The following is a 26,706-nucleotide window of genomic DNA, read 5'->3' as shown; positions in this document are numbered from 1 at the left end:
TGCTGAGATTTGAAGAATGAAGAATGGAGAGAGTGAGACCAGCATGTGCAAAGACCCTGGGAGAGCAAAGAACAGGACATGTTGGAGGACCTGAAGGCAGACCTTTGTGGGTGTAGCATGATGAACAGGGAGTAGAGTGGCGGAGATGCAGTTGAGATGTAGACAGGAGCCAAATCATTCATACCCCAAGGTCTGGGAGATTTTGAAATTTTAAGCAGAGGAATATTATGATCCAATTTACATTTTAAAGAACACTTTTGCTGCTGTTTAGGAAATGGATCGAAGAAGTCATGAGAACAGTGCAGAGAGACCAACTAGGAGGCCATCACAGTGGTATAGGTGAGAGGAGGTGATGACTTGGACTAGAGTCCTAGTGGTGGAAAGAAAGGGAAGTGGATGAATTTGAGCTGAAATTTTATGATAAAATTGACAGGACTTCTTGATGGATTGGCTATGGGAGGGTAAGAGGGTCAGTCAAGGCTGATTTAGGTTTCAGGTTTGGCAGCTAGGTAGATAGTGGGCCCATTTACTAAAATGGAGAGTAAATATTTGGAAGAAGTTTAAGTTTTGATTTCTTTACACATTTAAGTGGTGATATCCCATAATTAATTGTTGTGAGAGTTTGACATTTAAAATAGAGTGCCTGCCTTCCCTTAAATGACGCCATAGTCCTTCCTTTTGTTTGGTTAATTGTACTCTCATCCTTCATTTGTTCTGGCAGCAAATACTTATGGATTTCCTGCTCTGTGTCTGGTATTGTTTCAGATGCTGGGGATACATGAGTGAATAAAACAGGCAAAACCCCATTTCTTTTTTTTTTTTTTTAAGATTTTATTTATTTATTAGACAGAGATAGAGACAGCCAGCGAGAGAAGGAACACAAGCAGGGGGAGTGGGAGAGGAAGAAGCAGGCTCATAGCGGAGGAGCCTGACGTGGGGCTCGATCCCACAACGCCGGGATCACGCCCTGAGCCGAAGGCGGACGCTTAACCGCTGTGCCACCCAGGCGCCCCCAAAACCCCATTTCTAATGGAGATCAAATACAAATGAGGGAAGATAGATATTTAAAATGACAGATAAGGTTGGGCACCTAGACAGCTCAGTCAGTTCAGTGTCTGACTTTGGTTCGGGTATTGATCTTGGGGTCCTGGGATTGAGCCCCATGTTGGGCTTTGCGCTCAGTGGGGATGCTGCTTGTCCTTCTCCCACTGCCCCCCCCCCCGCTTATGCTTGCGTGCATTCTCTCTCTCTCTCTCAAATAAATAAAATCGTTTTTAAAAATAGTAAGTAAATGGCAATGTGATACAGTATGTTAGAAGATGATTAAGCTACTGAAGTGAAATGATAGCATGGTAGGGGGTCAGGGATAGGGGGACTAAGCTGGGGTGACCAGGGTAGACCTTCCCAAGGAGGCAACATTAGAACAAAGACTTCATTGGGTAAAAGAAGTGAACCAAATGGATATCTAAGGAAACAACATTACAGAGAGAATAGCCAGTGCAAAGGTCCAGAGGTGGTAGTGTCCAGGGATAGTGAGGAATCAGTGTGACTAGCACAGGTGAAGAAAGGAATGTGTACTAGGACGGGGGGTTGGGCAAATAATGAGGGAAATGTGTCATACGTGTAAGGCTTCCTGGCTGTTGTAGGGACTTTTTCACATTTTTTTGAGTGAAGTGACTGGTCATTTAGGGTTCTGAAAAGACTGTGTAAGAGGAAAAGTGTGGCAATGAGGAGGCCAGCTAAGAAGTGGTAGCAATAATCTAGGTGAGAAATGATGGTGACGTGGACTAGGGTGTTGGCAGGAAGTTAAGAACTGGATGGATTGGACAGAGCCAACAGAATTCACCCATAGTTTGGATGTGGAGTATGAAAGACAGGAGCCAAGGACAACCCTAAGGATTTTTAGCCTGGGCATTTGAAGGAATGGCGTTGCCATTAACTGAGGTGGGCAAGACTGTGGGTGGACAAGGTTGGCAAAGTACAGGAGACGTGAGAAATTCAGTTTGAAACACGTTATTTGAACATCCAGGTGGAGATGTGTCTGAAGTTTTGGGAGACATACAGGCTGGAGACATTTGTCTGGATAGCCCAATGGAAGTTATTAGCATATGGATGGATTTAAAGCCACAAGTCTGGGTGAGCTGGCCAGGGGAGTGAGTGAAGATAGTAGAGGAGGGTAAGTCTGGGACATAGCAGTATGTGGAGGTCAGGAAGGAAAGGGGAAAACAGCAAAAAAAAAAAACAGAAAAGGAGCACCCGAGGAGGTGGGGAAAAACCAGGAGAATGTGGCATCTTGGAAGCCACCATACATGGAAGTGTTTCCAGGAGAGAGGAGATAATCAGCTGGGTCCTGCACGGTGAAGAGGTCAGGTCATTTGAGGACTTAGAATTGTCTTTAAATTTAGTAAAGAGTATTTTCAATAAGAATTGCCTTTAAAGTCAATAAAGAGTATTTTCGATGAGCTATCGATAAGGATGAAAGTGTATTTGGAAAGGTTTCAAGACAATGGGAAGAGAGGAGCTGAAGACAGGAAGCATAAACAGTGCATTCCAGTTTTTGAAATTTTGCTGTAAAAGAGAGCAGAGAAATGAGATGCTAAGTGGAGGGGAATGTAGAATTGAGAGATTTTTTTTTTTTTTTAAGATGACAGATTGTATAGCATCTTCATGCTGATGGGAATTATCTAGAGGGAGGAATGGGTGTGGGTGGAGAGGAAGGCTTGTGAGAGCTGTGTCCTCCCGGTGGTGAGAAAGGCAGAGGGGTTGGCCTTGGATGGGAGCATTGACTATTTATCCAAAGGAACAGGAAGCGTTATGTGATTACAGATGCTGGCGGATGGATAGATGTGGGAACTGGTGGAAGTTCTTACTGATTGCTTTATCACTCGGATAAAATAACTGAATGTGGGACAGAACAGAAGCTTTTGGAAATCCTGGAGGGTGATTATGAATGTACAATTGTCTACATTGTAGTCTTTGCCAGACGGTTCGAGGAAGTTGAATGTTCCACCTTCTGGTGTTGTACTAAGGGAACACCTTAATTCTTAATCAGCCTGTGTTCCATTCCCAAAGCAACTGCACAGTTCTTGGGATAGGTTCTTCAAAAGACTAATGTTTAAACCGCTGTTTCTAAAATACCCTTTAGTCAGACTGAGGCTAATTTTGTCATCTGTTTAATATATAATGACATCATCAGTCACAGCCTTTTTTGGTTACTTCAAATCACAGTTGAGATTCTCGAGCATACATTTTTACACTTAAAATTGGAGTGTTCTGATTTTCAGAACTTCTTAAACATTAACCCACACCCATTTACAAAAGGGGAACAAATTTCAGGGGCACCTGGGTGGCTCAGTCGGTTGAGCATCTGCCTTTGGCTTGGGTCATGATCCCAGGGTCCTGGGATCGAGCCCCGAATCCAGCTCTTTGCTCAGCAGGGAGCCAGCTTCTCCCTCTCCCTGCCGCTCGCCCTGCTTGTGTTCTCTTTCTCTGTCAAATAAATAAATCTTTTAAAAATGTTTAGGGGCGCCTGGGTGGCACAGTCGTTAAGTGTCTGCCTTCGGCTCAGGGCGTGATCCCGGCGTTCTGGGATCGAGCCCCACATCAGGCTCCTCCGCTAGGAGCCTGCTTCTCCCTCTCCCACTCCCCCTGCTGTGTTCCCTCTCTCGCTGGCTGTCTCTCTGTCAAATAAATAAATAATCTTTAAAAAAAAAAAAAATGTTTAAAGGGGGGGGGGGGGGCGCAAATTTCAGTGTTAGAATTTTCCACAGGTAGGAGAGTCGGCACGTGTTAGGGGAAGATTTAAAGCTCGGCCTGTCATCTCTGTTAACCAGTCCCAGAGAACAGTTAACTTTTGCACTATGTTCTCCCAATAGAATCTTCTTGCCCAGTAAATCCTTTTGCTTTTCATTTTCTTCCCTGTCAGTCACACGTGCAATTCCAAGTGATGGCTTACAGTTCAGGACCTTTGTTTTAGAAAACACTCAGGACAGGGATACAGAGCCGAGCCATGAGCCATGTGTTCTGGTCTTGGCCTGGCGACTCCTGAGCTGCTTGCCTCTGAAGTTAATCCTTAATCACTTCTGCATTCCCTGGGCTTCGATTTCCTTCTCTGTGAAAGAGGAAGAGACAGGATCACTGTTTGTAAAAATCCCATAGCAGATCACTTTTATCCAAGTCACCTAAAAATACTAAAAATAATAGATTGCTCAACCTCATACCAGACTCACCTTATCTCAAGGGGTTGGGGTTAGAGTGGTGGATCTTTAAAAAAAAAACAAAACACAAAATGTCCCAGTTGATTCTAAACCTAGCTAAATTTGGAAATCCTGGATCCCTGTGATATCTTTTGGCTTTCTTGTCTGTGACCTCACTTTGTTACCACAGTCTGTTAGGTGAGTGTGTAATGTGCTGCACTCCCTAACTGTTGTTAGGAAGGATGGCTGCTCTGTGCTCTCTTAACTGCTTCTTTGTAGAAAGAGCTTCCTTTTACCCTAGTTAGTGGCCTGCTGTCTGAGGAAACGTGTATGGACACCCTTGAGAGGGTTTTGGGGGTGGAATGTTGGTGGTCTCAGATTCTTTAAACATACTATCTAACCTTCAAAGCAAGCCAATTATATTGGCACTGCTATTATCCCCATTTTACAGATGAGGAAACTGAAGCTTAGAAAATCACCTAGTAATTTACCTAAGATCACACAGCCAATAAATGATGGAGCAGTGATTGAAACCCAAGATTTTGTCTCTAAAGTCTGTGTTCTTTCTACGCTACCATGCTGTGAGTAGTATTATTTTTTCTATAATTTATTTCACATTACCTATTTTTTAAAACTTTTTAAATAGACTTTATTTTAGAATAGAACAGAGTTCCCATATACCCACACCCAGTTTTGCCTATTAACATCTTGCATTAGTATAGTACATTTATGACAATGAATGAACCAATACTGATACATTATTATTAACTAAAGTTCATACTTTAGTAAATCTTTTCTTGGTTATTAAATGTCTTGATTACCAAAACGTATTAAAATCTGTCCGTGTTGAAAATTCTATATCCTTTATCTACTTGGTCCAACTCATGAGCCTTTTCTGTCCTTTCTTAAAACCCTATAAACCTTTTCTTATTTTAGATAGAGGTCTGAGTGTGTCACTGAGCATAAGCAGTGACTTTCCTTAGAATTCTGGGCTTTCGGGGGCACCTGGGTAGCTCATATGGTTGAGCATCTGTTTTAAACTCAGGTCATGATTTCAGGGTCCTGGGATAGAGCCCTGTGTTGGGCTCTCTGCTCAGGAGGGAGCATGCTTCTCCCTCTCCCTGCCCCCCGCCCCGGTCAAATAAATAAATAAAATCTTTAAAAAAGAAAAGAATTCTGGGCTTTCATATCAGCACTGTTATCCTGTCTGCCTACCACCTTGAGAAGCAATTTTTGGTTGCTCTTGGGTTTCCTGTGCAGTAAAACTCTCAGACCATCTAGTGTTTCCGGTTTTCTCAAGTATCCACATAACTTCCCCTCCCCCCAACAGCACTTGATGTGTTTTGAGCACAGTAAACTTCATTTTGCATGATGCCTTATCTCTGTGTATCTCCATTGCTATGTAGATTTATTGATTTTACTTTGTGTCTTGAATGAAATTGCAGAAGGCTAATCTTGTGTGGGGGGAACACAAAAGATACTATCCTAGAGTCATTCCTGACTCGTGCCCCATGGATGACACTGTTGGTTTTCAGGATGCTTAGCAGTGCCTTGTACCAGCTCCTGCCCAGTGCATATTGTTTGAATGTTTATTCTCTGTACAGTCAGGATTGGTCTGGTTTCCCAAGTTTTCCAGCCCTTGTAACTTCGAGAAGATTTTGTAAAGGATCTACGGGGTGGCCTTTCTTGGTGGGCAAGGGTTGGGATGGGTCATTTATTAACTTGAAATATCAACTTAAATCCTTGGTGACTACCTTATCCTTTCAAAGCTTAGAGGCTGCTTCATCTCTTTGGGAAATGAACTCCTGGACTGTTGCTTTAATGAATCCTACTTTTCACACAAGCAGTGCCCCTGATAATTTCCTCTATTCCATAATTCTCTCTGGAAGTGGTTATGGGCTATGGATTTTATATTTGATTTGTTGGCTTTTGTGCTGTGTTCCTTTTTTACCTTCTTTCCCATTTTAGTAAGGTTTCGAAATCCCTTGTCCCATCTTAAAATGTTTCTTGCTGTTTGTTTGATTTACATGCGTGAGTTATAGCATGATTGCATTTTATTTGAGGACTATGTTCTTAAAGACCTCACATAATGAATTTTCTGGCAGTGGATTGGTGGCCTGTTTACTGGTTAAAGCAGTGGGTGATGCCATGCAACAGTGGTATAAACATGATTGATAGTTCACTATCAGCTCAGATGTTGGCTATTCTTTTTTTCTTAACAATACTTTTTAAAGACCTAATTACATATAGTAAAATGCACGTATCTTAAGTACACAACTCAGACCTGTAAAAGTATGTATAGAGGGGCGCCTGGGTGGTGCAGTCGGTTGAACATCCAGCTCTTGGTTTCAGCCCAGGTTGTGATCTCAGAGTCCTAGGATCGAGCCCTGCGTCAGGCTCTGCGCTCAGCATGGAGTCTGCTTGAGATTCTCTCTCTCCCTCTGCCCCCACCGCTCTTTCTCAAATAAATAAATCTTAAAAAAAAAAAAAAAAAGTGGGGCGCCTGGGTGGCGCAGTCGTTAAGCGTCTGCCTTCGGCTCAGGACGTGATCCCAGAGTTCTGGGATCGAGCCCCACGTCAGGCTCTTCCGCTGGAAGCCTGCTTCTTCCTCTCTCACTCCCCCTGCTTGTGTTCCCTCTCCCGCTGGCTGTCTCTGTCAAATAAAGAAATAAAATCTTTGAAAAAAAAAAAAAAAAGTATGTAGGGGTGCCTGGGTGGCTCAGTTGGTTAAATATCTGACTCTTGATTTCAGTTCAGGTCATGCTGTCAGGATTGTAAGATCAAGTCCCACATCGGGCTCTTTGCTGGACGTGGAGCCTGCTTAAGATTCTCTCCCTCCCTTCCTCTCTGCCCCTCTCCCCCCAACACATGTGTGCTCTCTTAAAAAAAAAAAAAAAAAAACATAAATAAAACTCATTGGGAAAAAAAAAAGTATGTATACAGCCATGTGATTATCACCCAGGTCAAGATACAAAATACTTCTATAACCTCAGAAAGTTCCCTCATGCCCTTTCCTGTCAATACCACTCTCCACAAATCACCTTCTGACTTCTAAGTGATTTGAGATTCATCTTGGTTTCTTTCAGATTCATCCATGTGGTTGCATTTATCAGTGGTTTATTCCTTCTCATTGCTGTGAATTTTCCATAATGTGAATATACTACTATTTTTTTTTAACTCATCCTCCTGTTGATGGATACTTGGGTTATTTCCATTTTGAACATATTTGCAGTTAACATTCTCATATAAATTTGTGGACGTATCACTCATTTCTTACTTAAGACCTACTTGTCAACTTTAAGAAATATTCTAGGGGTGGCACTTGGCTGGCTCGGTCAGTAGGGCACACAGCTCTTGATCTTGGGATTGTAAGTTCGAGTCCCATATTGGGTGTGGAGATTACTTAAAAATAATAATAATAAAAATCTTTAAAAAAAAAAGGAAAAGGAATATTCTGAATATGGTGAATATCCCAGAGAGTTCTCTGTTCACTTAGTAGGAAGATCTGATGATATAACCTAAGTATTGTAGAGGGTTGGGGAGGAAAAACTGCTTGTCTAATAATTAAAGGTACTGCTTATAATGAGGGCCTCCCCACCTAAAGTGATGGAAGGAATGTGTTGGGAGAGAGAGGGAGGCTGGTTGGTAACAACATTCAGAGCTTGGTTTTTGTGCCAGGCAAACACAGGTTTGCATCAGATCTCTGTTGCTTCGTAACTGGTGACCCAAATGGGTTATTTAACATCTAATTTGCCTTACCTTTAGAGTGGAGATGGTAATACCTACCTTTCATAGTTTCTGTTCAGATTGTATCCCATACAGTATTCAGCTGAAGAGGGAATATAGAATCTGATTAAGTTGACACCTTTATATATACTGAAGTACTAGCTACAGAGTGGGGAGTGGTCAGAAGGTATCCTCAAGTTCCCAGAGCTTGAAAAGTGATTGCATTCATCCATCTGTATTTATTTTCGTGGCTTTATTTGTTGAGTGTTTATGGTCAGTGCTGTCCTAGCTATAGCAGGTACAGGCGTGAACAAGATACAGGGTCTTTTGGGGAAAGACAGACAATAAACCAGTCAATCAATATAAAGAGAACATAAAGCACTAAGAAGAGAATAACTGGTGGTTCCAAAGAGCAGACAGCATGTTTAAAATAAGTTATAGGGGCGCCAGTGTGGTTCAGTCACACACAAGTCCAAAAGAAGGCCACGCCTGTGCGTCTGACTCTTGATTTCAGCTCAGGTCGTGATCTCAGGGTCGTGGGATCAAGCCTGGTGACAGACTCTGTGCTCAGCACGGAATCTGCTTGTCCCTTTCCCTCTGCTCCTCCCCCCTGCTCTTTTGGCGCTCTCTCAAATAAATAAATAAAATCTTTAAAAAAAAAAAAAAAGAAAAGTTATAAACCGTGTCAAGCCAGGACCTCTGTATAGACGCGTGGATTTTTAAAGGAAATCTGATTTATGAAGAGAGAAGTAGCACACTAATGAATTTGGATTCTTTTCACAGTTTGTTACAATTTATTTTTAAGGCCAGTTATGTGTTTTTATTAAGATGATTTGCTTTTGATTAAAATGACTATGAAGTATATTAAACACCTTTCTGTTTTCATAGAAGGAAGGCACCCAGGTGCCCAGCTACCACTTCCATGTGCTAGTCTCTGTGAAGAAGGCAGAGGATATTACTTAAGCTACTGCTTTAAGTTCTTTGTTATATTAGCTCCTTCCTGAACCCTGGACCCGCTCCTGGTTAATCTTCATTATGAGTTGGTGGTTTCTTCTTGTCTCCTCTGGGCATTTGAAGTCTTGGAAACAACCTGGATCTGTGGTGGTCTCGGGGGGTGTGCATGAGAGCAGAGCCAGTGGGTTCCCCTAGGAAAGGAAGGAATCCTTCCTGTTTAGTTCAGAACCTGGGATTTTTCCAGAATACCTGCTTTTCTAAGGTGGGTACAACATTCTCTCCTGTTGGAGAGAAGAGTGGGAAAATTTGCATAGCACAAATCTGGGTAAATCTCAGTCTTCCAGGGGAGAGAATAAATAAGATTATACCATATTTCAGTTTGGCTCTCTCCCGCCTGACTAGGATTTTCCTGTTTTGACACCAGGCCAGAAAGTTTATGACTAGCAATGTTGTTTTTACTTCTAAACAGAGCCACTTCAAAGGGTACCCACTCTCCAAACCCCCATTAGAACTGCAATTAACAAGTTATCAGATTAAGCAGACGGTGGACCTCCTCTCTTCCTGGAGAAATTGAATCAAAAGACTACTTAGAAATGGTAACAAGGAACTATTATTGGTTTCATGTTGTTAATTTTTAGCTGATAAGTGCTATCCTATTCATCAGGTGGCCTTTCACTGGGTTTATGTAGAAGTGAAAACAATGCCAGTAGGGAATGTCTTTGTTAATGCCTGTGGCATATGCGGGCATACAGGATCTAAACGTTTCTCATGCCTATTACAAAAGTTCCTCTTGTTTTGGATGTTCTGTAAGTGACCCAAGGAGTGTTGTCTTTAAAAAATGTGGGTATAGGGGCGCCTGGGTGGCTCAGTCGTTAGCGTCTGCCTTTGGCTCAGGGCGTGATCCCGGTGTTCTGGGATCGGGCTCCACATCGGGCTCCTCTGCTGGGAGCCTGTTTCTTCCTCTCCCACTCCTCCTGCTTGTGTTCCCTCTCTCGCTGGCCGTCTCTATCTGTGTCAAATGAATAAATAAAATCTTTAAAAAAAAATGCGGGTATAATTATAATAATGAAAATGTATGCCCTGAAGCCCGAGACCCAGACAGGCTTTGTCTAATATCAGTGAATTGTTTTGATATCAATCAGTAACTTTCTGGCCATTTTGCAACTGAAGGATGAAATAGTAAAAGAAAAAAAAAATGGCAGTGTAAGGGAGACATACCAAAAAGTGTTGGAGCTTACCCCTGCTGAGTGACTGGCTGATGCCTTCAGGGTAGGTTGTGCTGAACCCCAGCCACTTCTTATCCCAACTCTGGAGGGATCTTTAACCATTTGGTTTCCAGGGTTGGGTTTAGGTCCGCATTTTCATAAGAAATAGTTCTTGCCCTTTAGGATAGTAAAATCTTATTGGGAGACTCTAAATGGATAATTTCAACACAGTGTGCCAAGTTCTGGGACTGAAGTAGATTCGGGATGTCCCTTCCCTGTGTACCCCTCCCCTTCCAGGAGGCTAATTAGCCCAGCATGGGAGGGATGTGCTAGCGGAGGTCCCAAAGAAGGCCCCCAAAGAAGGCCGTGCCTGTGCAGAAGAATTTAGTGTTCTGCATCCAGTACCAGGTTCTTTGTAACTTAAATCTCTATTTTAGACTGAGTTTAAATGGCGTACTTGACTAGAACTGAGTTCTAGAAAGCCGTGTAGGAGTTCTGTAGTGACTTTGCCAAAGAGTAACTTTATATTTGCTTCCTACTTTGTTTCTGTAAAATAAGCACTATGGTTTTTTATCTTCTGAGAGCATCTCTATAAATGCAAAGACTTATTGTAATTATTATTGGCCACATTGATGGTAAATTGGAAACATTTTCATTATCAGGAGAGAGACTGATATCTGGTCCAGACAGAACCCCTGTGGACCTTGTCTGTGTACTTTGGAGACCATTCTGAATAGTTACTTGTCTTCTAGGTGTTTACAGCCCAAGATAGACTTTATACTCAGGAATTGTAAAATGATCTCAATTTTCCTTTTGTCTCTTCATTCTTGAAACAATAAAACTGTGAAACATGCTTTCCTTGTTTCTGTGACAAAAGTATTACCTATAAAATCAGCAGTTGAGAAATAGAAGCAGTTAAATTATAACTCCAGCAGTTTTTCTTTGAGGGATTTCTTGCCTCTTAAGCTGTAAATGCTGTCCCGTCCTCTCGTGCCCTCTGGGTTTTCTGATTCAGATGCTAATGTGGTGTTCTGGGAAATGCCTTTCCAAATTATTCTTTTCCTGACCTCTGAACTCTTGCTATCAAGGTCAGTCACTTCACACACTACCATAATGACAGCTCTATCAAGCCAGAGGCTTGGTCAGCTTCCCAAGACCCAGCTTGGATTCTCTCAGCAAAATCCATCTCTCCTACCCCCTGTGCACACACCAGCTCAAGGCTCCTGGCTACCACAGAGAAGTAGTACCCACACAAAAGAAGTTGTGAGGTAGGATTGTAGGTCAGCCTGGTCTGTCTGGTCTTATTTTGCCCTGAAGGCCAGTTCTGTGTGGGAAGGACTTAGGGTGCTGCCTCTGGAGCTTCAAGGGAGTGCCTTTCTTTGGACCTACCCTGTGAAAGTGAGTGCGTGTGAAGAGTTGCTAACGCGAAGTGGGGACTGTGACCTGGAACCTCAGCAGTTACTCATGCTTTAATGTCCCCATCGGCATCATTACTGTAAGCTATTTGAAAGCATCCAGAGGAGAGGAAAACCTTTTGATTGCCAGTTAAGAACCAATTTAGACCAAGTCCCCTTTAAAAAGCAAATCACATGGCAGAACATTCTGGAATTCCATGAGCAAAGTAAAAGATTTTGTCCAGTACTTTTCTTCTGGATTTATTAGTATGCTCGTGAGTCCCATGGTTAAATTTTTCATGCTCATAGTCGTTTTCAGACTTTACCTCCTGTAAGTCCCTAGTTCCTAGTCTTCAGTCTATTTTCAGAGTCATGGAGAACTATTAGCAGGTAACCTATGTTTTTGTAAATAAGTCTTAAAGTGATTTGCCTGAAAGCCAGTAGGTGGAACTTTTTTTTTCCCTTTTATCTATTTTGCAAAGTGTAAGTTCAGTGACCTGTAGATGAGGAGAAATGTTTGTATACTGAAAATGTGAGTGTTCTTTTCAGCACCCCGGTGAGCAAAGCATTTGTCAAGGAAAGCCCACTTTGGACCCTTGTCCTTACTCTGTTAACCAAAATGAAGTGTTCCACGTAGTCATATACTGAGTATGCGTAGAAGAAACTGCTCAGGGTGCCTGGGTGGTGCAGTCGGTTGAGCACCCACCTCTGGGTTTAGGCTCAGGTTGTGATCTTATGGGTGGTGGGATCGAGCCCCTTGTGGGGCTCTGCACTCAGCAGGGAGTCTGCTTGAGATTCTCTCCCTCTGTTCTCCCTGCCGCTCCCCCCCGCCCCGCCAGCTTACACACACATGCGCTTGCTCACTGTCTCTCAAATAAGTAAATCTTAGAAGGGAAGGAGGGAAGGGAAGGAAAGAAAAGAAGGGCAGGCTATATAGATTCCATTTTAATGTCATTTTGGAGCATTATCTAACAGGCTCACTCAAGGATGGTTTAACTCTACAGTATGGTTCTCCGAGTCTAGTCCCCAAACCTGAACATCACCGGGAAGCTTATTAGCAATGTAACTTCTGGGCCCCCACCCCATACCTACTAAATAGGAAAGGCGGAAGGAAGGCCCAGGGATCTGCATTGTAACAACTCCCCCAGCTGCTTTTAACATATGCTGGAGTTTGAGAACTAACGCTCTGGGGGGATGGTGGCTATTGTTTATAACACCTTAATAATAAATCGATAATATTAATAAAGACCAATCATGGAGTAGAGATGTAGAAATAATGTCTTAGCCATGCATAAAATTATAGGCATCCCTAATTAAAACCAGTACTTGTTTTATCTTGTATCAGACTTTCGAGCTGCTCTTCTGGTCCTTGGTTCTGTGTGAATAGAAACTACAGTTGTGGGAAAGTGGCAAAGAAACCAAACCAGCATTTGAAATTGCTTCACTGTTTTACCATCTTCTTTGCAAAAGTAAACAAGAATACCTTGTAATTCTGCCACTGTCTTTCACATGTGAAATTCCTGATTTCATAGGAACCTTGGGGAGCATCTGAACTGATCAGTAATTTTAGGGAATGTTAGTTCTGTGTAGGGGGTGCCTGTCTGACTATCCAGTTTCCCACACCTGCCTTTTGGCATGTGCCTTATTCAGGGATTTGCCCCATTGGTCATATCTGCTGTGTGATTATGTTTGAGGAGTGAACCCTGTGAGGCTAACCATTGGCTCTGGGGAACAGGCCTGAGTAACATGGTTTGATAAGGGCACATTTGGTCCTATGGTGCTTGATGAGAGCCTGCATGAGAGCAACACCCTTTCTTTTTCTACTTTTGTGATGCGATGATATTTAGACTTTGTCTGGAGGCTCAGTAGCCACATTATTTTGAAGGTAGGCCAAGAGATGTCCTGATGAGTATAAATCCTTCATATATAAATTTTCTTGAGGGAAGGGGATTTATTTCATCATACGTCACCATGATGATGATGATGGGCCTCTTAACTGTGGAGGGTCTGCTGTTGTCGAAGTACTTTATAATGTACCAGATTTCCAGTGAATCAGTCTCTGGTGTAGTAGGCAGGTATGTTAATAAAAATTTCTTAAATATGCCATCATTCTAGCTACTGTATGGGATGAATTCTCAGAGTCTAGTCCCCAAACCTGAACATCACCTGGAAGCTTATTAGCAATGTAACTTCTGGGCCCCCACCCCATACCTACTAAATAGGAAAGGCGGAAGGAATGCCCGTATGTACACGTATGTACAATTCTTCAAAGTTTTGGACCTCACATTTTGTCTAGTACTAGTTCATATAAAAGTTATTTCCCTTATCTAACGGCGTGGTCATGTTTTGGGGGGTTTTTGTTTGTTTGCTTTGTTTTTTTTAGAAAGTTTTAAGTACTCTTGAAATAGCTTGCTTTTCTTGGAACTTTAAAGCAATAGATAAAGGTATGTAATTTGAACATGAGTTTTCTTGTTTTTTCAGAATTCTAGTACAGACTTACTGTTTGTTTTCCAGAACTCCACTTGGCTAAAAAGACCATTTATTCTTCAAGTTATAGAAACTGCCAAAGTTCATTGACCCATGCAGTCTCTGACCTCACGATAAATTTAATTCATTCAATTTGTGAACCTTGAATTAAGATCATCGGGAGGGGAGTTAAAAACCCTCTGCTTTAAACGAATTCAAAATATGAGGGCACCTGGGTTGCTCAGTCGGTGAAGCGTCTGCCTTCAGCTCAGGTCATGATCTCAAGGTCCTGGAATGGAGCCCCACAGCTGGTGGGCTCCCTGCTCAGCGGCATGTCTGTTTCTCCCCCTCCCCCTCCCCCTTCTCCTCTCCCTCTCTAGCTCTTGCTCTCTCAAATAAACAACAAAAAAATTTTTTTTGCAGGCTCCCCGCTGAGCAGGGAGCTGGTCGTGGGGCCTGATCCCAGGACCCTGGGATCATGACCTGAGCCGAAGGCAGACACCTAGCCATCTGAGCCACCCAGGCGCCCCTCAAATAAACAAAATTAAAAAAAAAACAAATTCATGGATTCTTAGAAATGATCAAATTAGGGACTTTTTACAGAGGCTTCACTATTGATTCTTTAATAAGAATTTAAAAGTATCCAGTTTGCAACAAATACAAACATTATATGCATAATTGGGTCATAGAAAATATGATACATCAGTATCTTTGACCTCTTCTTCCTGAACTAACTATATAGGGGTTGTATGTTGAATTCTGTGCACCCCCCCCCCCCGCTTCATCTGTTCTTGTATGGTAATTTTTTCCCACTTTCCTTACAAATTTAGGTGGAGGAACACAGTTAACTTTTATTGTGATCCTACTTAGTTGTCAGAATATTTAAGATGCTGAAATTAAAATGTATATTTGTGACATGAAATAGGCCTTGGAAATGCTGGATGAGGGAGTTCTCCCACTCCTTAGTATAGGAAGTAGAGGGAAGGATTTTGGCTTTCTAAAAGGTCAAGATATTTGAGGAGTCACTTATTTTTTTAAGATTTTATTTATTAGAGAAAGCATGAGAGGGGGACGGTCAGAGGGAGAAACAGACTCCCCACTGAGCAGGGAGCCTGATGTGGGGCTCAGTCCCGGGACTGTGGAATCATGACCTGAGCTGAAGGCAGATGCTTAACCGACTGAGCCACTCAGGCGCCCCGAGAAGTCACTTTGGAAAGTCCTTACCTAAGATAATTCTTAAGGATTGATTTGTCATTGTCACCGGCCCCAGTTTACCTTTCCTTAGAGAGTCCAGAGAATAAGTAAAGGGTCCTTTAACAGAGGTAGGATGTGACCCAGAGCCTTGTGGAGAAAAAGAGGTCCTAAGAAAAGTGTTTTGTTCAGTTTACTTACCTCTCCTGTGTACTCTTTGTGGCTTACCTAATTAAGACTTAGGAAAGTGCTTTTTCAGCTTTGAAACACTCCGACCTTTTAAAGTATCTGACTTGCTTGTGGCAACCACTCAGAAAGAATGTATGTGTATGCATGAAAAGCAATTTAATATAATGGCTAAGAGAATGAGGTTTAAATCCAGACTAAATGAGATTAGAATTCTCACTCCACCACTTAGTTCTATGACCTTGGGTAGGTTATTTAAATGAGCTGTGCCTCAGTATTGTCATCTGTAAAATGGGAATAAAACTAGGGTTTTTTTTTTTTTTTTAAAGGGAAGGATTAAATTAGCTTTTGCATGCAAAGTACTTAGTTGGTGCCTAGCATATGATAATTGTAACTATTAGTCATTATCATTAGTAGTAGCAGTAGTTCATAGTAGCAATTGCTATTTCTCTTAAAAATCAAGTCACCTGGGACGCCTCGGTGGCTCAGTTGAGCATCCGACTCTTGGTTTCAGCTCAAGTCATGATCTCAGGGTCATGAGGTAGAGCCCCGTGTTGGGCTCTGCGCTCAGCATAGAGTCTGCTTGAGATTCTTTCCCCCTCCCTTTCCCTCCTGTCTGCTTCTCATGCCCACACCCATGCTCATGCATGTCGCACACACTGTCTCTTATGCTTTCTCTCTCTCTAAAATAAGTAAGTAGGTAAGGAAATAATTAACTAACTAAATCTTTAGGGAAAAAAAATCAAGTCATCCATCCTTTCCTGCCACCTTCCCCATAACCTCTAAACACAGGCACATGGTCAGTTGCTGCTTTCAGTTTTTGCCTAATAAAGCATGGACATAGATTGTTCTAAGACAAAGAGCCACACAATTTTTAAGTGCCACATAGTATTTTTTATATGAATATTCCTTGGTCTACTTTAACACTTCCAATGAGCATCCTTGTATTTATTTTTTTTTTTTTCATTTTGCCCAGCTATCATTAGATTAATTCTTAGAAATGGAATTACTGATTGAAAGCATATGCACTTAAAAATTTTTTTTGAGATTTATTTATTTGAGAGAGAGAGAAAGCGAGTGAGAGTGCGGGGGGAGGGAAGAGGGAGAGGGAGAGAGAGAATCTTAAGAAGGCTGAACTCAGGGTTGGCTCAGTCGTTAAGCATCTGCCTTCGTCTTCCTTCGGCTCAGGTCATGATTCCAACGTTCTGGGATCCAGCCCAGCATCAGGCTCCCTGCTCAGCGGGAAGCCTGCTTCTCTCTCTCCCACTCCCCCTGCTTGTGTTTCCTCTCTTGCTGCCTCTCTCTCTGTCAAATAAATAAATAAAACCCTTAAAAAAAAAAAATTCTTTAAAAAAAAAAAAAAAAAAAAGGCTGAACTCTCACCACCCTGAAACCGTGATCTGAGCCGAAATCAAGAGCCGGACACTTAACCTACTGAGCCAGGTGCCCTGCACTTAAAATGTTTTGATATAAATTTGATACAAATGGTCAATTAAAAATTCTGTTTGATTGTTCCCATGCTTTTTTAAAAATTTAATTAATTTATTTTTTAAAGTAAGTGCTAGGCCCAACATGGGGCTTGAACTCAACAACCCCGAGGTCAGGAGTCACATGCTCCTCCAGCTGAGCCAGCGAGGTGCTCCTGATTACATGTTTTGCTGTTTTGGGGACCCTTGGTCTGCTGCTTCATTTTATTTTAAGTTTTTATTTAAATTCCAGTTACTTGGGGGATGCCTGTGTGGCTCAGTCAGGTGGGAGTCTGCTTTCAGCTCAGGTCGTTGGTCTAGGAGGCTTCCTCCTAGGAAGGTAAAAGGTTTTTTGTTTGTTTGTTTTTAATTTTATTTATTTATCAGAGAGAGAGTGGGAGAGGGAGCATAAGCAGGGGGAGTTGCAGGCAGAGGGAGAAGCAGACTCCGTGCTGAGCAAGGAGCCCGATGTGGGACTCGACCCCAGGACCCTGGGATCATGACCTGAGCCAAAGGCAGATAGATGCTTAACCAGCTGAGCCACCCAGGTGTCCCATGGGAGGGGAAAAGTTCTAAGTAGAACTTAACCCCCTTAATCATGATTCCAGTAGGGTATGAGGGTAGCAGGAGCAAGCTCATGGAGTACCTCAGCCAATATTCCCTCAGTCAGTGCTGCTAATTGACAGAATCATTCCTAGAGAAGACTTCTTTCGGTGGTGAGATCCTGTTTGATTGATGTCTGTTCTGTTAGGAAAGTGTTCAGAATAACTGATGCCACGTAGTACTCTTAGATGCTCACTCCATTTTCTGAGGATTGTACCTTCTCAGTAGATCATGGTAAGTTACTCTTAAGTGGGAGCCCAAGGAAGACAGCCACTTGCTCACTTTTTCAGCCTTGAGACTTTGTCATCAACGCCATTAGACCATGTTCGCAAAACCCCTTGCTGAAGGGGAAGGCCCACTTCTCTACCTGAATGGGAGCACCTCAGCTGCTATTAGCCTAATATACTGTTGGGATTCTTTCTGCTTAAGATTTTTTTTTTTTAATGGATCCTGAAGCATTAACAATTTTTTTTTCTTGAGTATTACAGTATTCACTGACACCTGGGTATTGAGACAGATTTCTTTGATCTTTAGTGAACTAAAGGTGGCACATAGAGTAAGAGATTAGGAGAAATCAAACTGTTATTTAAAAGACAGAATAGGCTCTGGAAAATCCTGCTTCTGTGTGACATTTGTTATCCCTAAGGTTTTCTAGCATAAGCCAGATTTCTGTTGTTTCAAGATTTGGTCAACATAGCTCAGAAGTCCAGCTTGGAGGACCTTAGTAGCCACTGCTGGTATCAGGCCTGCGGCTCCATTGGAATGCTCTCATACTGAGCCTGAAATTCTTCCCTCCATTTGTGCTAGTGAGGCCCACAGCTAGAGGCCTAGAGGTCGCAGTGCTAACATGTGACTCAGCACAAAGGAGAACTCCAGGCTGCCTCCTGTTTTGCCCAGGTTCGCTGACAACAGCTGTTTTTGCGTTGTACCCAGGTACTAGCCTGTATGTGTACTCCCTAGATTCCTTACATTCTTTTCTGTGTGGGATCTAGTAAGCTGATTAAAGGGATGGGCAAGAGAGTCAACATTTATTGAGCACCTGCTATGTGCCAGGCACTGTGTATGTGCTTTGGGTGTATTACTTATTTTTTATTTTATTTTTTTAAAGATTACTTATTAATTTATTTGAGAGAGAGAACATGAGCAGGGGGGGAAGAGGGCGAAGCAGGCTCCCCGCTGAGCAGGGAGTCCAACGTGGGGCTCAGTTCCCAGGACCCTGCCAAAGGCAGGCGCTTAACCGACTGAGCCACCCAGATGCCCCTCAAATATATTATTTAATATTCAAAACAGCCTTATGAGATAGGTACTCTCATCCCTGATTTCAGGTAAGCAAAATAAGTAACTTTCCTCTAACTCAGGTTTCTCTGTTTTAATTATAAACAATGTATAAATTGATAGTCCGTGATATTATAATAGTGATGTATGGCAACAGATGGTAGCTACACTTGTGGTGAACTTAGCATAATGTATCAACTTGTGGAATCACCACGTTGTACACCTGAAACTAATATCACATTGTGTGTCAACTATACTTAAAAAAAAAGATGTATAAATTGGTGATGGTTTTCTGGCAGACCTGCAGGCCAGTTTTGTTCTCCCCCTTTCCCTTATGTTTTATAGAATTGGTTTCCCTTTTGTGATTCTTTCAGGAAAAGATGATCTGTAGACGCCCTACCTATGGCTTGTGAGACCCTGAATCTTAACCATAATGTTATTGACCTTTCCTAGGATCCTATCCTTCCCCTAAAGCTGGAGCAACTCTGGTCGTGTACAAGGACCTGCTGGTGCTGTTCGGTGGGTGGACGCGGCCAAGCCCATATCCCCTACACCAACCAGAGAGATTCTTTGATGAAATACACACTTACTCACCCTCTAAAAACTGGTAAGCCACAAAGATACGATCCTTTCAATCTGGAATAAAAGATTTCAAATGAATGGACAACTCTACCTTCCTTTACCAGGAATCTCTTTGGGAATTTGATAAAAGCTCTGGACTCTTTTCCAGGAAACAAATTTATATATGTGCACAGATGTACTGACAGTTTCAGAGAGTTTACAGGAGCCCCTTAAAACCTAAAGCAAAGGGGCGCCTGGCTGGCTCAGTCGGTGGAGCATGCGACTCTTGATCTCCAGTTTGTGAGTTCAAGCCTCATGTTCAGTGTAGAGCTTAACATTTAAAAAAGTTTTTTTTTTTAAGGTAAAAAAAAATAATAAAATAAAAGAATTTAAAAAAATACTAAACAAAAGCCAAAACCTCTATTCCAAAGAGAAGAAGTAGAAGAGATTTATTCCTCTTCCTAGAAAAATAAATATGCCATTTGAACAATAGGAGGCTCTTCAGTTTGGGCTGCTAATTCCTCAGGTGTTCTGTGGATCCAGATGATTCATTGTTCCCTGCTATGTCTCCAAGACTGATTCCTGACTCTCTTTCCTTGTAATGGGCTACTTAGTACAGGGCTCTTGGCAGCTGCAGCTGATCAGGACTGTAGAAAGAAGTGGAAGGTGGTGCTCCTTTAGCGCGTTAGGCTGAAGCAGCCAAGGAGCCATGATGGCGTCTCTGGTCATCTCTCCATTCCACCTCTAAGCCATACACACTGAGAACTTGAAAGTGAGCATAGCTGTAGCAGGTTTGTAGGACAGGCATAATGCCTTCTGCCATCTTCCACTTATTATCCTAACAGTATCTCCACTGAAGGTGATAAGGTTGTCATTTTAAGTGGATACCTACTTACTGTTTCCACCTTAAACTCGTATGACCAGAGACAGGTGGTGCTGACTTCTTGGCTTCCTCCCCTCTTTTTCTGTTAGGTGGAATTGCATTGTGACAACCCATGGGCCACCTCCCATGGCTGGCCATTCCTCCTGTGTGATAGACGATAAAATGATTGTCTTTGGTGGCTCCTTAGGATCCCGGCAAATGTAAGTCTATTTGGTTTGCTGCCTGTCAACCTGAAGGTAAACACTCCTGGGAGTAACAGGTCAGAAGAGTGAACTAGTCAGGTCAGTATCCCTCAGCATGGTTCTAATTGATCCAACCAGTTGTCGCTTCCTGGCGTTCTAGTTTTTGATCCCTTAATCACAAGCCATAGGTTGAAAACTTCCTGCATAAAAGCAGAGCTGTGTAGAATCTTTTCATTTGGTGTTTGGTTCATTCCCAATGGTGGATCAAGTTCTGATATAGCCTCCCCCTTGTCTGTTCCTCCCTGCGCTTACAGAAGGCTGCCTTCTAAGAAGCAGAGTGCTTTTACTTGCTGTCCTTTATGACCCAGCCTGTGCCCTTCTTGGCTTTAGAGAAGGGAAGTAGATGGACAGGACGGGTTGAAAATGGTTCATTCTCCACATGAGATGGGCTGGGGGAGTGGGTAGGTGGGAGAAAACTGTCAGGTCCGATGCACTTCTGTGAGGCTGTGCTCCCTACCTGCTGTCCTTCCCATCTCTGGCCACAACTGGCCAGTTCAGGCCAGAGTCAAGAGCCAAAGCAGTCCATCTGAGTCACTCTCTAGAATTGGTAGTAGCTGTGTTAATGGTCATGAGAGGGAAGTTGATGAGCTCTCAGCAGTAAGAACATTCCAGACCCAACTCTCTTCTCTGTTAGACAAGCTATTCCCCATCTTCCTATTTCAAAACAGCTGCGGAGAGACTGTGAGCTGCCCCCCGGATAAGAAAGTTTAGGGCTTTACAGTATTAGCGTTCTTATTCCTGTGTGCCTCTGTATGAGTGAAGGACCTCAGCGAGGTGACGGTAACATAGAGACTGCCTTCTAGTAGTCTGTCCTTGCCATACTGGTCCCTTGGGGGTTGGAGATGCCAGTTTGTCCTTGATAAAGCTGCAGATCTCATTCGCCATGTTGAGATTACTTTTGGTAGCCAGAATCGGTAAATCTTTATCTCCTGAACGATGGTAGAGCTACCTTTTGCATCATTTTTTTTCTCTTCCTTGTGGTTTTTGCTTTTGAACGGTTATATCTTGATCAGTAGCTATTTCCTGCTATCCCTCGTTCACTCTTTTAGGTACTAGTATGTGGCTGCAGACATGACTCAAAAGCGGCCTTATGGGTCAGCGGGAAGAGCAAAGGTTTGAAGGTCTTGAGATGGATTCCAAGGAAAGAAGGGGAAGAAAAATATAGTTTAAGATGCTGTGACCATGGCACTTTGCTGGGCATCTTTATAAATGTAACTTCCAGGGCACCTGGCTGCCTTAGTCAGTAGAGCATGCAACTCTTGATCTCAGGGTTATGAGTTCAATTCCCATGTCGGGCATGGAACCTACTTAAAAATAATAATTTAAAAAACAAATAAAATCTAAATGTAACTTCATTTATATCAGCTCTGTGGTCCTTGGGAGCTCCCAACTCCTTCAACCTTATGTCCTTCTCTTATAGGAGCAACGATGTCTGGGTCCTTGACCTTGAGCAGTGGGCGTGGTCCAAGCCGAACATCTCCGGCCCCAGTCCTCATCCTCGAGGTGGCCAATCTCAGGTGCTCAAGCATTAAAATAACTATTCAGCAAACACTGTAGCATCTTCCAGTTAGGATGGGAAAGGGAGGAGGGAGTCAGGTAAGCTGCCAACATGCATAAGCCAAAGAGACTTTGTGTTCTTTTTTGCTGGTATTTATTTTTCAACTTCTAATGGGTTGTGTTTATTTTTAGTGGCTTTATATTGTGCCTCTCCCCAAAGCATTTACTTTGCTGTTTCATTTCTCAAGAGAACCCTGCATTTTATGTGCACTCATGTTAATGTTTGATCAACAAGGAATATATCCATTCAGGTGAATCATCAGTAATTTGTTCGCAGGGATCGGAATTGACATAGTTTTGGGAAAATGGAGAGCTTATGGTGACTAGAATACTCTAATTTGGGTTCTGGGTAGGCTATTTTCATATACCACTAAATGCATAAGAGGTCAGATGCCTGTGTCTTTGTAGGTTTATTTTAAATGTCTTCCTCTCCCCAGATTGTCATAGATGATGCAACTATCTTAATCCTTGGAGGCTGTGGCGGTCCGAATGCTGTGAGTATTGCTGGTGTGGCATTCCAAGGCACATGCCACTAAGACTTTAAAACTTGCTCCCCTGTCTCACCTTGTGAGCATGACATCCTTTTTATTGAGAGGATACCCTTTTCACTGTGGGTATATAGCCATGGTATTTTCTGGCCAAACTCTGCTGGGTTTTTTTGTTTTTGTTTTTTGGGTTTTTTTTGGTGGGGTGAGAGATGCTTTGAATCAGAGACATTTGTCTCTTAAGCATTCATATTTATATCTATATTCTTCCTACTCCCACTTCGTCTTTAGGCTGTAAGGTTTGCTGCTATCATTTTTTCAAGGAGGGGTGGGACAGGAAAACAGGCTGCTGCCAGAGTTTACATGGGATTTATTTAAGAATGCAGGTTCAGAAAGTTGCAGGTGTGTCTTATCTCCCCTCTCCCCCACCAAATCACATACACACACAGACACACACCCAGGCAAAATTCAAAACCCAGGACCCTGAGATCATGATTCATGGGTTACAAGCACAATTCCATGTTCCATGCCAGTGGTAGTTTGTGAATGAATGAGGGCATGAGTGAATGAGTGACCACAAGTGTTGCTATGCTTTTTTTTTTTTTTTAAGATTTTATTTATTTATATGACAGAGGGTGGGAGAGAGAGTGAGAGAAAGCACAAGCAGGGGGAGCAGCAGAGGGAGAGGGAGAAGCAGGCTCCCCACTAAGCAGGAAGCCTGATACGGGGCTCAGTCCCAGGACCCTGAGATCATGACCTGAGCCAAAGGCAGATGCTTAACCCACTGAGCTACCCAGGCGCCACACACCTGTTGCTATTCTTTCTGAAGAGCCCACACACCCTGTAGACCAGACAGCACAGCTTTGGGATTCCCGCTATGTATGTGTGGTGTATGTGTTGTGTAGCGTACCTCACCTGAGTCCTGGTATTGGTCCTTCTCTTCTAGCTCTTCAAGGATGCTTGGTTGTTGCACATGCACTCGGGCCCCTGGGCCTGGCAGCCACTCAAGGTAGAAAACGAAGACCATGGGGCCCCAGAACTGTGGTGCCACCCAGCTTGTCGGGTAAGCGAGAGAAGGGCCCCAACTATAAAGCCTAATTGGCTTGTCAGGTTTCCAAGCAAATATGTATGGAAATAAAAAACACCTTCATGTCGTAAAAGAAGTGGACATTAACCATTGCTCCTTGGGCATTGCTCATATGTGAACCTCTAGATGGGAAACCTGTGTGGGCCCCACTGATCCTTTTTTTTTTTAAGTATATTTATTTATTTGAGAAAGCGTGCTTGAGCACTAGCTGGGGAGGGGAGGGTGGGGTGGGGTGGGGGGGGGCAGAGGGGGAGGAGAAAGCAGCCTCCCCACTGAGCAGGGAGCCTGCTTCGGAGCTCAGTCTCAGGACCCCAGGATCATGACCCGAGCTGAAGGCAGACACTTAACCGACTGAGCCACCCAGGCACCCCAAGTTTGTTTATTTATTTATGTAATCTCTACGCTGAACGTGGGGATTGAACTCCTGACACCAAGATCAAGAGTCGCATGCTCCACTGACAGTCAGCAAGGCGCCCCCACCACTGATCCTTTAAGTGACAGCTTTAAGGATCTCTTTGTCTGAGAGCCTTTCCTCAGGGTCCCCAAACAAAAACTGATTCCTCCCTCCACCCCACCCCTATCTTGCATACACCTCTAATGATAGCACTTGTCATGCTTCAGTCATAGATTATTCCCGTGAATCTGTCTCCTCTTCTAGCCTAGAAGGCAGACAACATTATTCTCATCTCTGTATCTCCGGTATCTGTGAAATGCCTGGCTTGCCCAGATGCTCATAATAAAATGTTTGATGCTTAAATGAATGCTCAGAACTGAAGACAGGTCTTTTGTCTTCCAGGTGGGGCAGTGTGTGGTGGTCTTCAGCCAGGCTCCTAGTGGAAGAGCCCCACTCAGCCCCAGTTTGAACTCCCGCCCATCACCTATCAGTGCCACTCCTCCAGCTCTGGTTCCTGAAACCCGAGAGTACCGCTCTCAGTCTCCAGTAAGGAGTATGGATGAAGCCCCTTGTGTTAATGGCCGCTGGGGCACACTGAGGCCCAGAGCTCAAAGGCAGACCCCCTCAAGTTCCCGGGAAGGGAGCCTTTCCCCAGCCAGAGGAGATGGCTCTCCCATCCTCAATGGTGGGAATTTGTCTCCAGGAACAGCAGCTGTAGGTGGCTCTTCCTTGGACAGCCCTGTGCAGGCCATATCTCCTAGCACTCCATCTACCACTGAAGGATATGACCTCAAAATGGGACTTTCTTTGGCCCCCCGACGAGGGTCACTACCGGATCAGAAAGATCTGAGGTTAGGATCAATAGATCTGAATTGGGATCTGAAACCCGCTTCAAGTAGCAATCATATGGATGGTGTGGATAACAGGACAGTTGGGGGAAGCATGAGACACCCTCCTGAACAGACGAATGGTGTGCACACCCCACCACACGTGGCCAGTGCCCTTGCAGGAGCTGTCTCCCCAGGTGCCCTGCGTCGGAGCCTAGAAGCCATCAAAGCAATGTCGTCCAAAGGCCCCTCAGCCTCCGCAGCACTAAGTCCTCCTCTGGGGTCTTCTCCAGGCTCTCCCGGGAGCCAGAACCTGAGCAGTGGAGAAACAGTGCCCGTTCCCCGCCCAGGGCCTGCCCAAGGAGATGGACATTCCTTACCTCCCATTGCCCGCCGCCTGGGCCACCACCCTCCGCAGTCCCTAAATGTTGGCAAACCTTTGTACCAGAGTATGAACTGCAAGCCCATGCAGATGTACGTGCTAGACATTAAGGACACCAAGGAAAAGGGGCGGGTCAAATGGAAAGTATTTAATAGCAGTTCTGTGGTCGGACCTCCTGAAACCAGCCTGCATACAGTGGTCCAAGGCAGGGGTGAACTCATCATATTTGGAGGACTCATGGACAAGAAACAGAATGTGAAGTACTATCCAAAAACAAACGCCTTGTACTTTGTGCGAGCAAAGAGATAATGTGTTCGAAACCCCCTTCCCTTTCTGTGGCTTTTAATTTTCCAGCGTGCAAGCATTTGGACTGAGAATTGGGAAAACAAAGGACAGAATTACTCCCATAAACCAAAACCCCAATTCCCAACCTCACTCACTCCAGGCTGGGGTCAAATCTTCATTAAGAAAAAAACTATATATAAATATATAAATATATATTATATAGCCAACTCTGTTTACAAAGAGGGAGAGGTCTCCGTCCTGGTTCAGATAAATCTGTTGCTGTGTTTTAGCAGAGGCTGTGCTGCCTTTTTCTACTTTGCTGGTAACTAGACCAAGAATTTAGGGAACAGACTAATGTCAGAACTCACCTAAAGCAACTGAAGAGTCCCCGTAAATCTCTGTGTGGCCTTGGAGTTAGAGAAAGAGCGAGCGTGTATAAGGGGCATAAGGGGAGCCTCCCGACCCATGAGCTCCAGGAGCTGACAGGGTGAAAGGAGCCTGTGGAGAACGCTTTCTCCCTTCCTTGTAAAACCACACAGGACCTGTGCAAACTTCCCTTTCGGTCATGCCCTCTGCCCAGCCCTGTTCTGCCCTTGTGACTGAGGAAAGTGACCCAGCCGGGAATTCTGTTCCACGTGTGTGTGCCAGGATCCCCGTGGGCAGTGTTCATGCAGAGATGCCTGTCCACCTAGTGTCCACTGGTCTTTAGCGTGCTCCCTCTGTGTCTCAGAAAACATACTGGTGTCTGATTTTGGAATTTTCTGACAATCCTATTTGATTGCAAGTTGCCAAAAACCACATTTGTTCCCTTAAGACTTGATCCTCAGAAGCTGCCTTTCCTTTTTTTTTTTTTTCCCTTTGGCATATGTGAATTTTTTTTTTTTTTTTTTTTTTTTTTTTTTTTTTTTTTAAAGCTCTAAAAGCTTTCTCACTTTCTGTTTCTTTTATAAAGCCTAGGTGCCCGGGGAAATCTTCTAGAGATATTTCTGGAACCCTTTCTCTGGTATCAGTTGGGGGCCTGGTAGGGAATTCCAAGATGCCAGTATCATGAGAAATCCTTGAAGCATCAAAAAATACTGTTTTTGCCCTTTGGACTTCTTTTTACTTCCAAAGCACATTGGGCACACCCATCCATATTTATACAACGTGGAGATTGATCCTGGAAGGGAACCCCAGTAATAGTTCCTTCTAGAAGTGATTTCTGCCCTTGTTGTGACATGCATTTTTCTCCCTGGCTATTGATTAGTGATTGGGTTGAGTGTTGGGTGCTTATTAGCCTCTTTGATGCAAGGCTGACCTCTGGAGCGGCCCCTCCTTTGTGACTGTCTTGTTCACATGTGA

The 26,706-nt window shown here is 43.5% G+C and overlaps 1 protein-coding gene across 2 annotated transcripts in view; it reads left to right on the top strand.

Annotated features, from left to right (window-relative positions):
* Positions 1 to 25,654, top strand: part of FBXO42 (F-box protein 42) — an 89,151-nt gene extending 63,497 nt beyond the window's left edge. For both annotated transcript variants that reach the window (XM_026519749.4, XM_026519748.4), the window contains exons 5-10: positions 19,116 to 19,269; positions 20,196 to 20,306; positions 21,769 to 21,865; positions 22,343 to 22,399; positions 23,337 to 23,453; positions 24,274 to 25,654. In XM_026519749.4, coding sequence (XP_026375534.1) covers positions 19,116 to 19,269; positions 20,196 to 20,306; positions 21,769 to 21,865; positions 22,343 to 22,399; positions 23,337 to 23,453; positions 24,274 to 25,389 — 1,652 coding nt within the window. In that variant the 3' untranslated portion in view covers positions 25,390 to 25,654. The remainder of the gene's footprint in view (positions 1 to 19,115; positions 19,270 to 20,195; positions 20,307 to 21,768; positions 21,866 to 22,342; positions 22,400 to 23,336; positions 23,454 to 24,273) is intronic.
* The last annotated feature ends 1,052 nt before the right edge of the window (positions 25,655 to 26,706 follow it).

This window comes from Ursus arctos, unplaced genomic scaffold (genome assembly GCF_023065955.2).
Source record: "Ursus arctos isolate Adak ecotype North America unplaced genomic scaffold, UrsArc2.0 scaffold_32, whole genome shotgun sequence".
Lineage (NCBI taxonomy): Eukaryota > Metazoa > Chordata > Mammalia > Carnivora > Ursidae > Ursus > Ursus arctos.
This window is presented reverse-complemented; position numbering and strand designations above follow the sequence as displayed.